The 12,030-nt window shown below is 35.6% G+C and overlaps 1 protein-coding gene across 2 annotated transcripts in view; it reads right to left on the bottom strand.

The window, feature by feature from the left end:
- LOC137623357 (integrin beta-PS-like) overlaps positions 1-12,030 on the bottom strand; it is a 1,240,954-nt gene that overhangs the window by 105,925 nt on the left and 1,122,999 nt on the right. For both annotated transcript variants that reach the window (XM_068354187.1, XM_068354188.1), the window contains 2 exons: positions 8,398-8,530; positions 2,845-2,988 (listed from right to left, as the gene is read on the bottom strand). In XM_068354187.1, coding sequence (XP_068210288.1) covers positions 2,845-2,988; positions 8,398-8,530 — 277 coding nt within the window. The remainder of the gene's footprint in view (positions 1-2,844; positions 2,989-8,397; positions 8,531-12,030) is intronic.

The following is a 12,030-nucleotide window of genomic DNA, read 5'->3' as shown; positions in this document are numbered from 1 at the left end:
TACATATCTGGGCCTAGGAGGATCACAATTGACCATAGGCCCTAGTCTCTTCCACCAATTATGATTACGATTATGTTCAATAGTGAGATTTCTTGTGAGAGTGCATAGGCCGTCATCGTCAAAAGCAAGTTTATTCCAGGTTTTCTGACCAAGCCTGTGGAACCTGATATTGAGAGGTTCCAACTTGGAATGCTGATACAATTCTTGAATTTTATTGTAATAGGGAGGCCTCAAAGTCTTGTTTTGAATTGCCTGCATTTTACTTAAGTTTTGCTGAGTGCTCCAAATATCATAGTTGGGTATTCCAACTGAGGTCTTACTAATGATTTATACAAACGAAGTTGTGTTTTGGTTGACAGATCTTGAAACCTTTTTAATCTATTGAGAGTCAACCTAGATGAAGTTACTCTCGCCTTAACATGAGAAAGGATGCCAGATATTTTAAAGTTACACCCAAGTATTTGTACTTTCTGTTTAAATGGAATTCTAACGTTATCTATTATAATTTTTGTGGGGTTGCAAACTGAAATTCAGAGAAGCTAAAATTCATTTATATTTGTGGTTACTTTCCATTTATTTTCATAGTTATTAAATTTTGTATTTCCCGGACAGCCTTTCTCTGTAGGATTGGTTTATTTTCATTAGGGTAGGTTATTACTTGGGTGCAATCGTCTGCAAACATGATTTGCAGGCAACCTTGAATAGGAGGAGAGGTATCTTTGATGTAAAAGTTATAAAGTGAAGGGGAGAGAACACTACCCTGAGGAACTCCTAACAGTAATGGAAACTCTGGTCCTATATATTCTTTCATTTTAATCATGGCCACTTTGTTGTCCAAGAAATTGCACAACAATCTGGTTGCTAAATCGGGTAATTGAGGTTCCAACATGTATTTTAGACCTTCATGCCATACATTATCAAAAGCTCGACTAACATCTCTAGAAATTAGGTTACAGCTACATCCAAGACTTGAATGGACTGCAATGAATTTCATTAAGTCTGGCTAATGCAAGTTGGGTCCCTTTGCCCTTGGTAAATCCATATTGATTGTTGTTTGTATGCAAATTGTCGTCGAGGAAATCGTCAAATCTTACTTTTATGATTTTTTCAAGGATCTTACCAGGCGTCTCTAATAGGGATATTGGTCTGTAGTTAGAGACTGAGGGGAGATCTTTGCCATATTTCCCCTACGAAAGAAAGTAATGCTCTCTTGAAATACTCTGGCCAGTAACCTATACTCATAGTTTCATTGAAGATGTTAGTAAGAAAGGCGAGCATTGGGTTTGGAAGATTTTTAAGGATAATTTTGTTGACTTTAGAGTGGCCTGGAGCTTTGTTTCTGAAACTTTTGATTACTTTGATAATATCTCGGAGTTGGATTGGTTTGAGAAATGTGACATCTTCGTCAAGCTTCCCAAGATCTACTATATCAAAAGGAATTATAATATCAGCATGTTAATGGATTGTCTCAGTGTCATGTTGCTCATGTTGTTGGTCAAACCTCAGATTTTCTATTGGATTTACTTGAAAGATATTAGACCAGAAGTCTCTGAAAGTCACCTCCTGATCTTGAGGGGAATAGATTTTCTCATTGTTATGGATGATGTAGGCTATGGGTTGAGAAGCTGAACCTAAAAGTTTTCGTATCATTCTCCAGAAATTTTCTGGGTATTTATAGAAGTCTTCACATTTATTTAGAAAAGCATCCCCGGTTGAGTTAATGAATTCAGTAGATTCTATTTTGATTCGTTCTTGTATATTGTGAATGTAATCTAAAAGTTGATGTGTTGGGCCTCGGATATTAATTAAATCTATGGCTTGATTATAACGAATCTGTAGTAATTTGAGATAATCTGATTCTTTAGTGTAAGGTAAGATCCTATGGGTTTTGAAGGGGATATGGAGTTCTGAGGCTTCCTTGATCTTCCCATACCAAAAAGTTTTTTTTCCATCTATATAGGATTTATACTTTAAGATGGTATCAGGTTCGTCGTAAGTAGAGATAGAGTCATCGAGTGTGTCCTTAAAACGTTCCCAGTTGGCATTGTTGACATTGGTGTTTAAATACCTCGCTTATGGAGCCTTGAAGTAGGAATGAACAATAGAAGTACAAAGTAAGGTTATCATAATAATGTTATTTTGATTTCTCTAGGGATAAAAGAGAGAAGTTACATAGTAAATCTGTGGGAGCTTAAACTCAAGATCATACTTATTGGCATGTCGCTAGCCGTTTCTCGGTTATTCATTGTTCATATTCAGAAAGAAAGGTAGCCTATCATTGGAAAAAAAAGAAAAGAATAAAAACCCTATAATTCTGTGACAGAATTTTTATTTTCCTTTTTCTTTTAAGATTTTCTTTTGTGTCTAGACAAGAAAGAATAGAATAAAATCATTGAAAGAAAAGGAAAAGGAAAATCAGAATTCTGTCACATTTAATTATTAGGTTTATAAACTAGCTTTATGGTATGATTTTCAATGCAATTGGATCCTATTGTTGGAGAAATTGCTACCTAATTTCTTGTTAAATTATATTTATTTTCACAAGAATTTTAAATTTTTTGATCAAATGACTTGAAATTTTTGTATGCGTAAGGTCTAAAACATATATAGATATTATGTATTTCAAATAGTTAGAACAGAATATACAAGAGGACAAATGTCACTAAGAGATTATACATGATAAACCATTATATTTCACACATTTTTTTACTGTCCATTTCACCAAGTATAAAGAGTTGTGTAATGAATTTAAAATTTACAATACTATTGTAGCAGCCACAATCATGGACAAATTTCATAGGAATTATATATGTCTAGTTTAGTATCAATAGGTAACATACATACCCCACATATTCACAGATGTAGAGCATTCCACATTCTCCTGGACACGGACTTCAATTGTTCCATTTTCATATCTTCTATAAGCAAAGATAATCCTACAGTCATTGTCATCGAAGAAAAAACACTGTTCTTCAACTGCTTGGTCGACTGAAAATACAGTTAATAAAATACAACATATTAACAAATAAGCACTACAATATTTGGTATTTTGCAAAATACTAGTTAAATCATTTCTTACATTAATGTGCAGTGTGGTCTCCCTTGGACTTTCCTTTTAAAGGCTAGTCATGGGAATCCAATTTAGGAAATAAAATACCAAAGAAATATTGCCTCCACTGCTCTAGGACCAGTGTTTCAATGTGCAAAGCACGGTGACGCACTCATTGTGTATGAGAGACACCCGGTACAGCTGAAATCGTACGTCATCACCGAGTAGGCTACCATCAGTACTACCGGATGCAATACTACTTGCACACTTTAGTCACTTTTTTATGAAGCGCATTTTCACTGACTTGCAGGGGTGCCCTTTTAGCTCTGAAAAGTGTCCTAATATCTGATTGGTTGGACAAAATAATTCTAACCAATTAGCTAGTAGGAAACTTTTTAGAGCTAACAGGGCACCCCTGCGGCCAGTGAAAATGCGCATTATTGAAAAAAAAATTAGTATAGCTTGCTATCTTACATCTTCATTCCACTCGATGTCATGTTAAGTGAGAAATCTTCGTCACGTCTATATTTAAGTAATAGGAATGAAGTTATGAGTAGTTATCCACTATTTCTAGTAAGGGCATTAACGTAATATAGGGGCTAATTTACTGCTCAAGATAGTCTGTAATAATTTGTTTATGTGATCGAGTCGATATGTCTGTCGTATGTCGTCTTTCACTCCCTGGCTTTCTTGACAGACTGGAGGTGTTTGTTTGTTTGCTCTATCACCTATTCTAGTTTTATGAACTTTATTCCCCTCTTATTAAAATGTCAATTTTATATTCTTGTGACTTTTGTTAATTGAAAGATAGTAATGGGTAAGTAAGTAACCCATAAATTTTATAAGCCTTTTTTGTAGTATTTTCATGTACAATGAATTATTTGTAATGCACGTTCAATAAATTTGCAAATAAAAATAAGAAGAATGCTATCTCTCTGTTTCTTCCATAGAGTGCACTTAGTAACTGAGATTAGACTCCAATCACCTTAAATGACAAAAGCCATTGAATGTAACAAACACCAAATTTCAATTATCATTATATTGTCAATTTTTGACAACTTCAACCTTACTGACAAAAGCAGTTGAATATACACATGCAGTTGTCCCCGTTATGAGACTCTTTGGGGCATGTAAATTGTTGCAATTTAATATCATATACAAAGTTGCAATGCAAAAAATTACATAGTATATTGCACAGATACAAAATAAACTGCTTGGTCTGCGAACACACATAATTTATCTCAACAGAGGAAAACTCACCATTTTTTTGTCTAACAACATAAAGCTCTTCCGCCCTTGTATGCTCTACAAGCAATGCGAAATATTAATGGTATAGACCGGTCTAACCTAATCCACACATCGGCATTGAGAAGTATACTTACCTTATTACTGGAGCTTTTTCAAGAGGTGTTCCTTGAAGTCAAGACGTGTTTCAGAGACACTGCATGTGAACCGTCGATATTTTAAATAAACAACACGCACAGTAAATACGTTTTCGCGTTGTGTACTGAGCGGCTGCTTATACTAAAATGAATTAGTTTTACTGAACGATTGCTGGAAGCCACTTATTGTCTAAAGACTCGACTGTCCAAACCGCTTGTTATTGTATAAAACTTAATACTTAAGTGTTTATCTATTCATTTCAGAAAGTTATTATACTATTTTGGGTAAATATTTTAATAGTAAATTCTTTCAGCTTTTTATATATGTAGCTTATAACCAGCTTATTTACTTTATTATTTTCATTAGGTTCCCGTGATCTTGAGGAGTTAGTTCAATGCTTATTTTAGCAGGAACGAAACAATAGTTCGATCACGGGTCCGAGTCTAATGCCAATAGGGAATTATTTATTGCTAACCCCATGGCTATAATTACCTAAATCCTAACAAAATACCTGTGTTGTTCATTAAATAAAGTTAGTTTCTTGACCTCTCATCATTGATCCATACCTCCTTCAGGCATGTCACATTGATAACTTCCCAGCTTACCGCTTCATCTGCAGATTCCTCCGACGATATCCTCTACTGGCATTAACTCATCTATCTACATTGCCACAGAGAAATTCCTGCCCTTCGCCATTGAAGGAGCATTTACCTTCTTTCAGCGCAACGAGGTTCTGTTGTACCTCAAGGGTGTGACCCTCTCAAGCAACATGGCCTTTTGAGGGAAGGGACATCCCTATACAGTATGATGCCCTCAGATTGCACCTTGTGGAGCAGTACTCGCTATCGCCAGCTATCCGTAAAACCAATATTTTTCAGTTCTCTAAACAATGGTTAAAAGATCAAAAGGCATCAATGGTCCCCAGAGAAATTATCAGTATTACTCCCCTTCAGCCTGCTGCAGATGGTTCCTGTGAAGTGAACCAACTTTGTGCCCTTTGAGTACAATGTCTCTTAGAACCTGTGCGAGCCGCCCTTCCCGATGTCAACTCCTTGCCCATGAAAGACCTGATGACTAAAGTTTTTGTTATTATTAACAGCAACTTTCCCATACTTAAAGATCTCAATCAACAACTCCACTCCTGGTGAAGAGGACACCCATTCAATGCCGACTGAAGTTGAGATGATTGCTGTAGGATGTCGACAACCTCCTTGTGACATTCCTGAGCAGTGACAAAGCTGCTGACCATCCACCTATGACGTCCTATGTCCACACCCTACCAACACCCTCAGCAGACACTCAGTGACACCCCTGTGTATTCCCTATATGATAACCCACCAACACTAAGACTCTGTAGGGGAATTTGCTATCTTTCAAATTCATGTCTGCTATGGGAGGGGGACAGAGGCCATGTAAGGCAAGGGCAGCAGGCAACACGCGTATAAATAAAGAAGAATCCTCTCGCTCTCTTCCTTCCACGCAGGGTGCATAATAACTGCCATCTAACTTAAACCAACTTAATGACCAAAGCCGTTGAATGTCACACACGATAATTTCAATTCTATTTTCATTACTGTTATTATTATTTCAATTTATATGCCATTGTCAACATTACTGATAAAAGTCGTTAATAAATAAAATTAGTTATTTGGGAGCTTATCATTGATTCATATCTCCTTCAGGCAGGTCACGTGTTTGTGATTATACGAACATATTTGGATAGAGATATTCTCCCACTCACACAAGAATCAAAAGAAAGAGGGAGGGGCTACCATTTATCTTTATCTTTCATATTTATTTGATATAGTTATTAGAGAGAAAGGAAGGTTACTTAAATTGAACCTTTTATGGATTTGCAGTCCTTTTCCTACGCATTTAACTTTTAAGCTATGAATTTGGTTACTACGTAGTTAGGGAAAAGATCCCCTTTCCTTACCTCCAATTCGTCGAAGGGTCGACTTCTCTATTTGATATTATTATTACAATTAATATTATCATTACTATCATTACTAGCTAAGCTACAACCCTTGTTGAAAAACTGGATGCTATAAGCCCAAGGGCTCCAACAGGGAGAAATAGCTCAGTGACAAAGGATATAAGGAAATAAATAAACTAATTCTATTCGAAGCTTCTTCTACCTTTTCTGACACTGAATCTTTCATTGATATTTCAACATAAGAATGAAACAGAAAATGTATTTTTGAAACAATTTGTTATACACTAAGTTGTATTTAACGTATTATTATGAAGGTCTCCATATGTTCTAACATTAGATGATCATACATTTTGCACAAGACTATTGGTTTCTCTTGAGAAGAGTTCTTTGATCTGATGTCATGGACAGATATATTCTTTTCTGCAGTCATTTTACTGTTTAAAACATTACTCTTAAGATTTGCTAGTCTTTTCAAGAGTGTGAGATTTGTAACATTGGTTGTTAACGTGATGCACATCTTTATCTCTAATTACCCTGCGTTTCCTACAAACACTGTTTTTTTTCTGACTGATGCTGCTTCCTATACGTTTCCGACCATTTTCTGACGTAGATGTTGGATCTGATGAAGAAGCCTGTCAAAATATACATAATTTTGTCATCTACTAAATCTTCAAGGACTTTGATTAACGGTACAGCCTTCTTCAACGTGGGTAGTCTGAAGAATAGAACTTAACATGTTGCAAAATTGTCCTACCTTAGTGTCAGAATTTATAAAATCAATAATTTTCAAAGGAAGTTTTATTGGGAACATTTTCAAAAAGGAAAATCATCAAATATCAATCTTAATATCATAGTAAAGTGCCACCTAGATAGCAATGATCATAGCATGGCATCTTAAAAATAGAGTTATTATGAAAAGACACTGTATGCCCTTGTGTGTATAGAATTTAATAAAGTGCATATTATTTTGATGGTAGTGTTGCTCTGTTTATTATTGTCAATATAAGCAATTCATTCTTTAATATATTTTAATCTTGACTATTTTCCTTCATAGGATGAATCATTAGTTTTTCTCAGTTGGTGGTAACATTTTGGGGATGTATGACCTAATATAGCCCCAAAAGTTAGCTACTTATATGTATAATTGAAAAGAGCTCATCAATATGAACAGTTTAAGTGGTGAATTATCCTTTTACGATAATTTTCATGGGAGATATGTGCATTTTTAATTTAACTACCCAGAGTTTACTGGTCAAAATAATCGCCCCATTCGGTGAAATTAGGCCTAGATTTGGTAATTGTTTACAACACCACGCTCTCCATTTACTCCAAAATAATGCAATCCTGCAGTTCTCATCTTCTTGCACAGTAATTAGGTGGTTATTTAAATTCTGGGAAAGCAATAATTAGCAAAATATGTTGGGGAAGGTGTTATAAAAAGAAAATAGCTCCGTTTCCTCACCAAACGACTTGGAACTGACTTGTCAGCATAGTCAACCAAACAGAATTCATGATGCCAGCGTACGTTTGATATACTGTATATTCAAAATATACTTAATCAAAAATTGAGTGATTACACAAAAGTGTCACTATGTGTAAATTGCATATTTTATGGACACTTTTGAGTAAATTAATCCATTTCTAATTAAGTATATTTTGAATATACAGTATATCATATGTAGGCTACGCTGGCATCACGAACTTCTGTTTATGTATGCTGGCATCACGAATTCTGTTTGGTTGACTATGTTGACATGTCAGGACCAAGGTGTTTAGTGAGGAAACCGGGCTATTTTCTTTTTATAACCCCTTCCCCCACATTAGATTCGAAAAACTTTGGGAATTCTTTCATGCAAAACACACCGCATTTTCAACTATAGACTAATTTTAAGTTTTATATCAATTATGAAATCAATGTTATTTTATGACAAGTGCTACCACTTTGAGAACTTATTTTGAAGATACTAAGTCTAGCATCCCTTACAGAATATTTTCACACTAAAAGTAAGAAATACATATTCAGCAATACCTTTTACTTCTGGGACTTTGGTTATATTGAAGAGAGTACATTTTTTCTGGCAAATATCAGGAGCGTATTCTCCAGTCTGGAATGCTTGGCATTGCACACAAGGTTTAAATTCATCACATTTCCCAGAGCAATTCTGTAATAACAAGATTTAATTATTATTTTGATTATGTAGGCTATATAACAAGTTTGACAGAATCTCTACTAAGTTCCCTGTATTGATTAAATAAGGAGTAATACTGCAAACTTAAAAAAGCACAATTAATTCAAATTTTTAAACTAAAATTTAACAGTTTTAAAGAACACAATTAAGGTAACTATTATAAACCAAACTGAAGCCAAGTATTTAACCTTCAATAAATATTTTCAAATGGCTTTCGAACATTCTGATTAGAGGCTGACATTCTATAAAGTATTTCACTAGAATTACGAGTTTGTTAGTAAACACTGAACAGATATATGTCCAAAAAGTTTAAGAAAATATAAATGTTAATTTTGCATGCAGTACAGTACAGTAACAGTATGTAGTAGGTTGGCCAGGTCCCCAGCCACCTGTAGAGATACTTCCGCTAGAGAGTTATTGGGTCCTTTGACTGGCCAGACAGTACTTACATTTCACCCCTACACAGAATAGTCTGGCCTATTCTTTACACATTCTACTGTGTCCTCATACACTTGACAACACTGAGAAGAGATTAACTATTGCATTATAATTGTTCAGTGCTTACTTTTCTCTTGGTAAGGGTAGAAGAGACTCTTTAGCTATGGTAAGAAGCTCTTCTGTGAGCATGACGCTCCAAAATTAAACCATTGTTCTCTAGTCTTGGGTTATGCTATAGCCTCTCTACCATGGTCTTCCACTATCTTGGGTTAGTTCTCTTGCTTGATGGTACACTCGGGCACACTATTATGCATTATTGTTTTATTCCTTATGTTTTTCTGAAATGGTTTGTTGGGCAGGCTGAATAGATGGGCCATGGATGCTTGGTGGTTTATTAAGAGGTTGCCCTTTCCTTATGTTTCTATTTCTTTTCAAGACAGTGCTTACTGTCCTCCCTTCAATTGAAGTGGCTATATTGGAGAATATTTAGCCTTGTATGGTTTATCGGTTCTGCCATGTTGACCAGTTTTTCCGAATTTTTATCTAGTCTATGGATTTTACCAATCACTTTATTTGTACTACTGTACATATTGTTTTAGTTATCATTATTTTTATTTTAGCTTTTAAGTATGATGCATCGTTTTATTGCCATTAATTCTTATCTTGTCTGCAGACACTGAGCAAAATCTTGAACCAGTATGTCCAAGACTTTGTCAGTGTCGTCTATTGTATTGCAATATTCGTGGTCTGCATGCAAATATTCAAGACCTTACAGTTGCGTCCAGACAGTATGATATTCTTTTGTGTTCAGAAACTTTGGTTATAATTGGTTTTTAGAAGCCAATAATTTTGAAACAGGATGCCATTCCTAGGGCTAGGGGAATGGCGGTGTATATTAGAACTGAATACCCAGCTTCTCATGTCCTGCTAAGAATGTGGATGTCATGAGATTCAGGTAGTAAAAGTTTGTGGCAGGCATAACAACTTCTATTTGTGCTCGATCTACCGGAACACAGAAAGGGATGATTCTATCTTTCACTGTCTTCTTACCATTATGGCTAAAATACAAGGAGATGATAGTGAGCCCTCTTTTATTTTTTTTGGTGATGTCAATGCTCTCTATAGGGAGTGGTTAAATTCTGTTTCTGATCGCCGTGGCTTAAGAACTCTGTACTTTGCCTCCGAATCAAGCTGTGAAGAAATCATAAGTGGAGCTACTCACAGGTGTGGTAACTGCTTGAACCTCGCATACACCGACTCCCCTGGTGTTATAACAAGTAAGGTTTAGTTCTCCACTTGGGACATCTGATCATGCCTCGATTTCATTAGTAGTGCAGACTGAGCAGCCTGTCCCTGATGTATCATACTCATGTAATATTTCTATAAAATCTGAAGCAGACTGGAATGGTATTTTGAGGGATCGTTTGGGCTTGAATTGGTCACAATTGTATGATAGTGTTGACCCTGTTGTTCCTTTGAATGAGAATCTAGTCAACATAATTGATAAGTGTATCCCTTCTCATGTGCCAAGGTACCGAGTGAAAGACAAACTCTGGTTCAGTGATGATTGTAAACGTGCTTATTTGGAGAAACAGTGGGCTTATTATCTTTGGAAGGGTAAAAGAGTAGATTTGATTTGGAATAAATATACTCAGCTTAGAGCTTTTGTTCAGAGAGTTTATGCTTTAACTAAAAAGGAATACAATTTAATCTTAAAAGAAACCCTTTCTGGTGCAACTCACGAACATAAGTGGTGGGCTACCCCTAAATCTGCACTCTTTGGTACAGACGCAGAAGTTCCTCCTTTACTTGAACCAGATGACTATCTCACTCACTGTCCAAGGAAAAGGCAACTCTTTTAGCTGATATGTTCGACAGTAAGCAGGGTAATGAGAAACTTGATCTTCCTCATTCCTGTTTTCCTGAGGTTAAACTAACTAGAATAGCTTTTCGATCTCGTGAAATTAAAGCTCTCTTGATGGACCATGATGCTTTTGGAGGTGTAGACCCTAATGGCATTTTTCCTTTGTTTTTTTTTATAAAATCTGCAAATTTCTTAGCTTTAAAGTTATCAATTATTTTCGCAAGTTAGCAAGAAGAGGAGCTTTTAGCACCTATCAGAGAATCAGTAATGTTACTCCATTATGTGAATGTGTTTGTGGTAGCTCAAGTCCAAATGATTACCGCCCACTCTCCATAACTCCCACATTATCTAAAGTATTTGAACGTCTTTTGGCAAAACATCTAAATAGGTTTGCTGAGTGCAATCATCTGTTCCTTAGTTTCCAATTTGGCTTTGATAAGGGCATTGAAGTATGTGATGCATTTCTTACAATCTCCAATGCTGTACAAAAATCTCTTGATTGTGGTCAGAATGTTCGTATGGTTGGCCTTGATTTTAGTGGTCCCTTTGATCGTGTTAATCATGAGGCTCTTGTTTTCAAACTTAAACACTTGAGAGTGGATCTGTCTTTTCTTAGCATAATTAATGATTTTTTAAGTAATAGGTTGCAAAGATGTGTTTTCAATGGGCACCATAGAGAGTATAGGAATGTGATTGCTGGTGTTTCTTAGCATAGTGTTCTTGGCCCATTACTTTTCATACTATATACATATGACATGTAGTTTGGCCTAGGAAGCCAGTTCGTTGCATACATAGATGATGCTACTCTCTTAACATTAATTGTATCTCCTAATTGTAGATCTGGGGTTGCTCAATCCCTCAATAGAGATGTAGCTATAATTAATGGATGGTACAAATTATAGGGTATGAAGTTGAATCCTAACAAAACTCAACATATGATTGTAAGTAGGTCAAGGACAGTTGCTCCTCAACATCCGGATCTCAGCATTGATAATGTTTCTTTAACTCTATATGATTCTTTTAAAATCTCAGGTGTGATTCTCGACAACAAATTTACTTTTGAGAAACCCATTAGGTCTGTTTCTTCTTCAATTGCACGAAAAAAAATTGGATTACTGAGAAAGTCATTCATTTTTTCGGTGAACAGTCTATTCTAAATAGGTGTTTTAAT

This window comes from Palaemon carinicauda, chromosome 30 (assembly GCF_036898095.1).
Source record: "Palaemon carinicauda isolate YSFRI2023 chromosome 30, ASM3689809v2, whole genome shotgun sequence".
Lineage (NCBI taxonomy): Eukaryota > Metazoa > Arthropoda > Malacostraca > Decapoda > Palaemonidae > Palaemon > Palaemon carinicauda.
The sequence above is the reverse complement of the archived record's forward strand: the minus strand, read 5'-3'. Positions and strand labels throughout refer to the sequence as shown.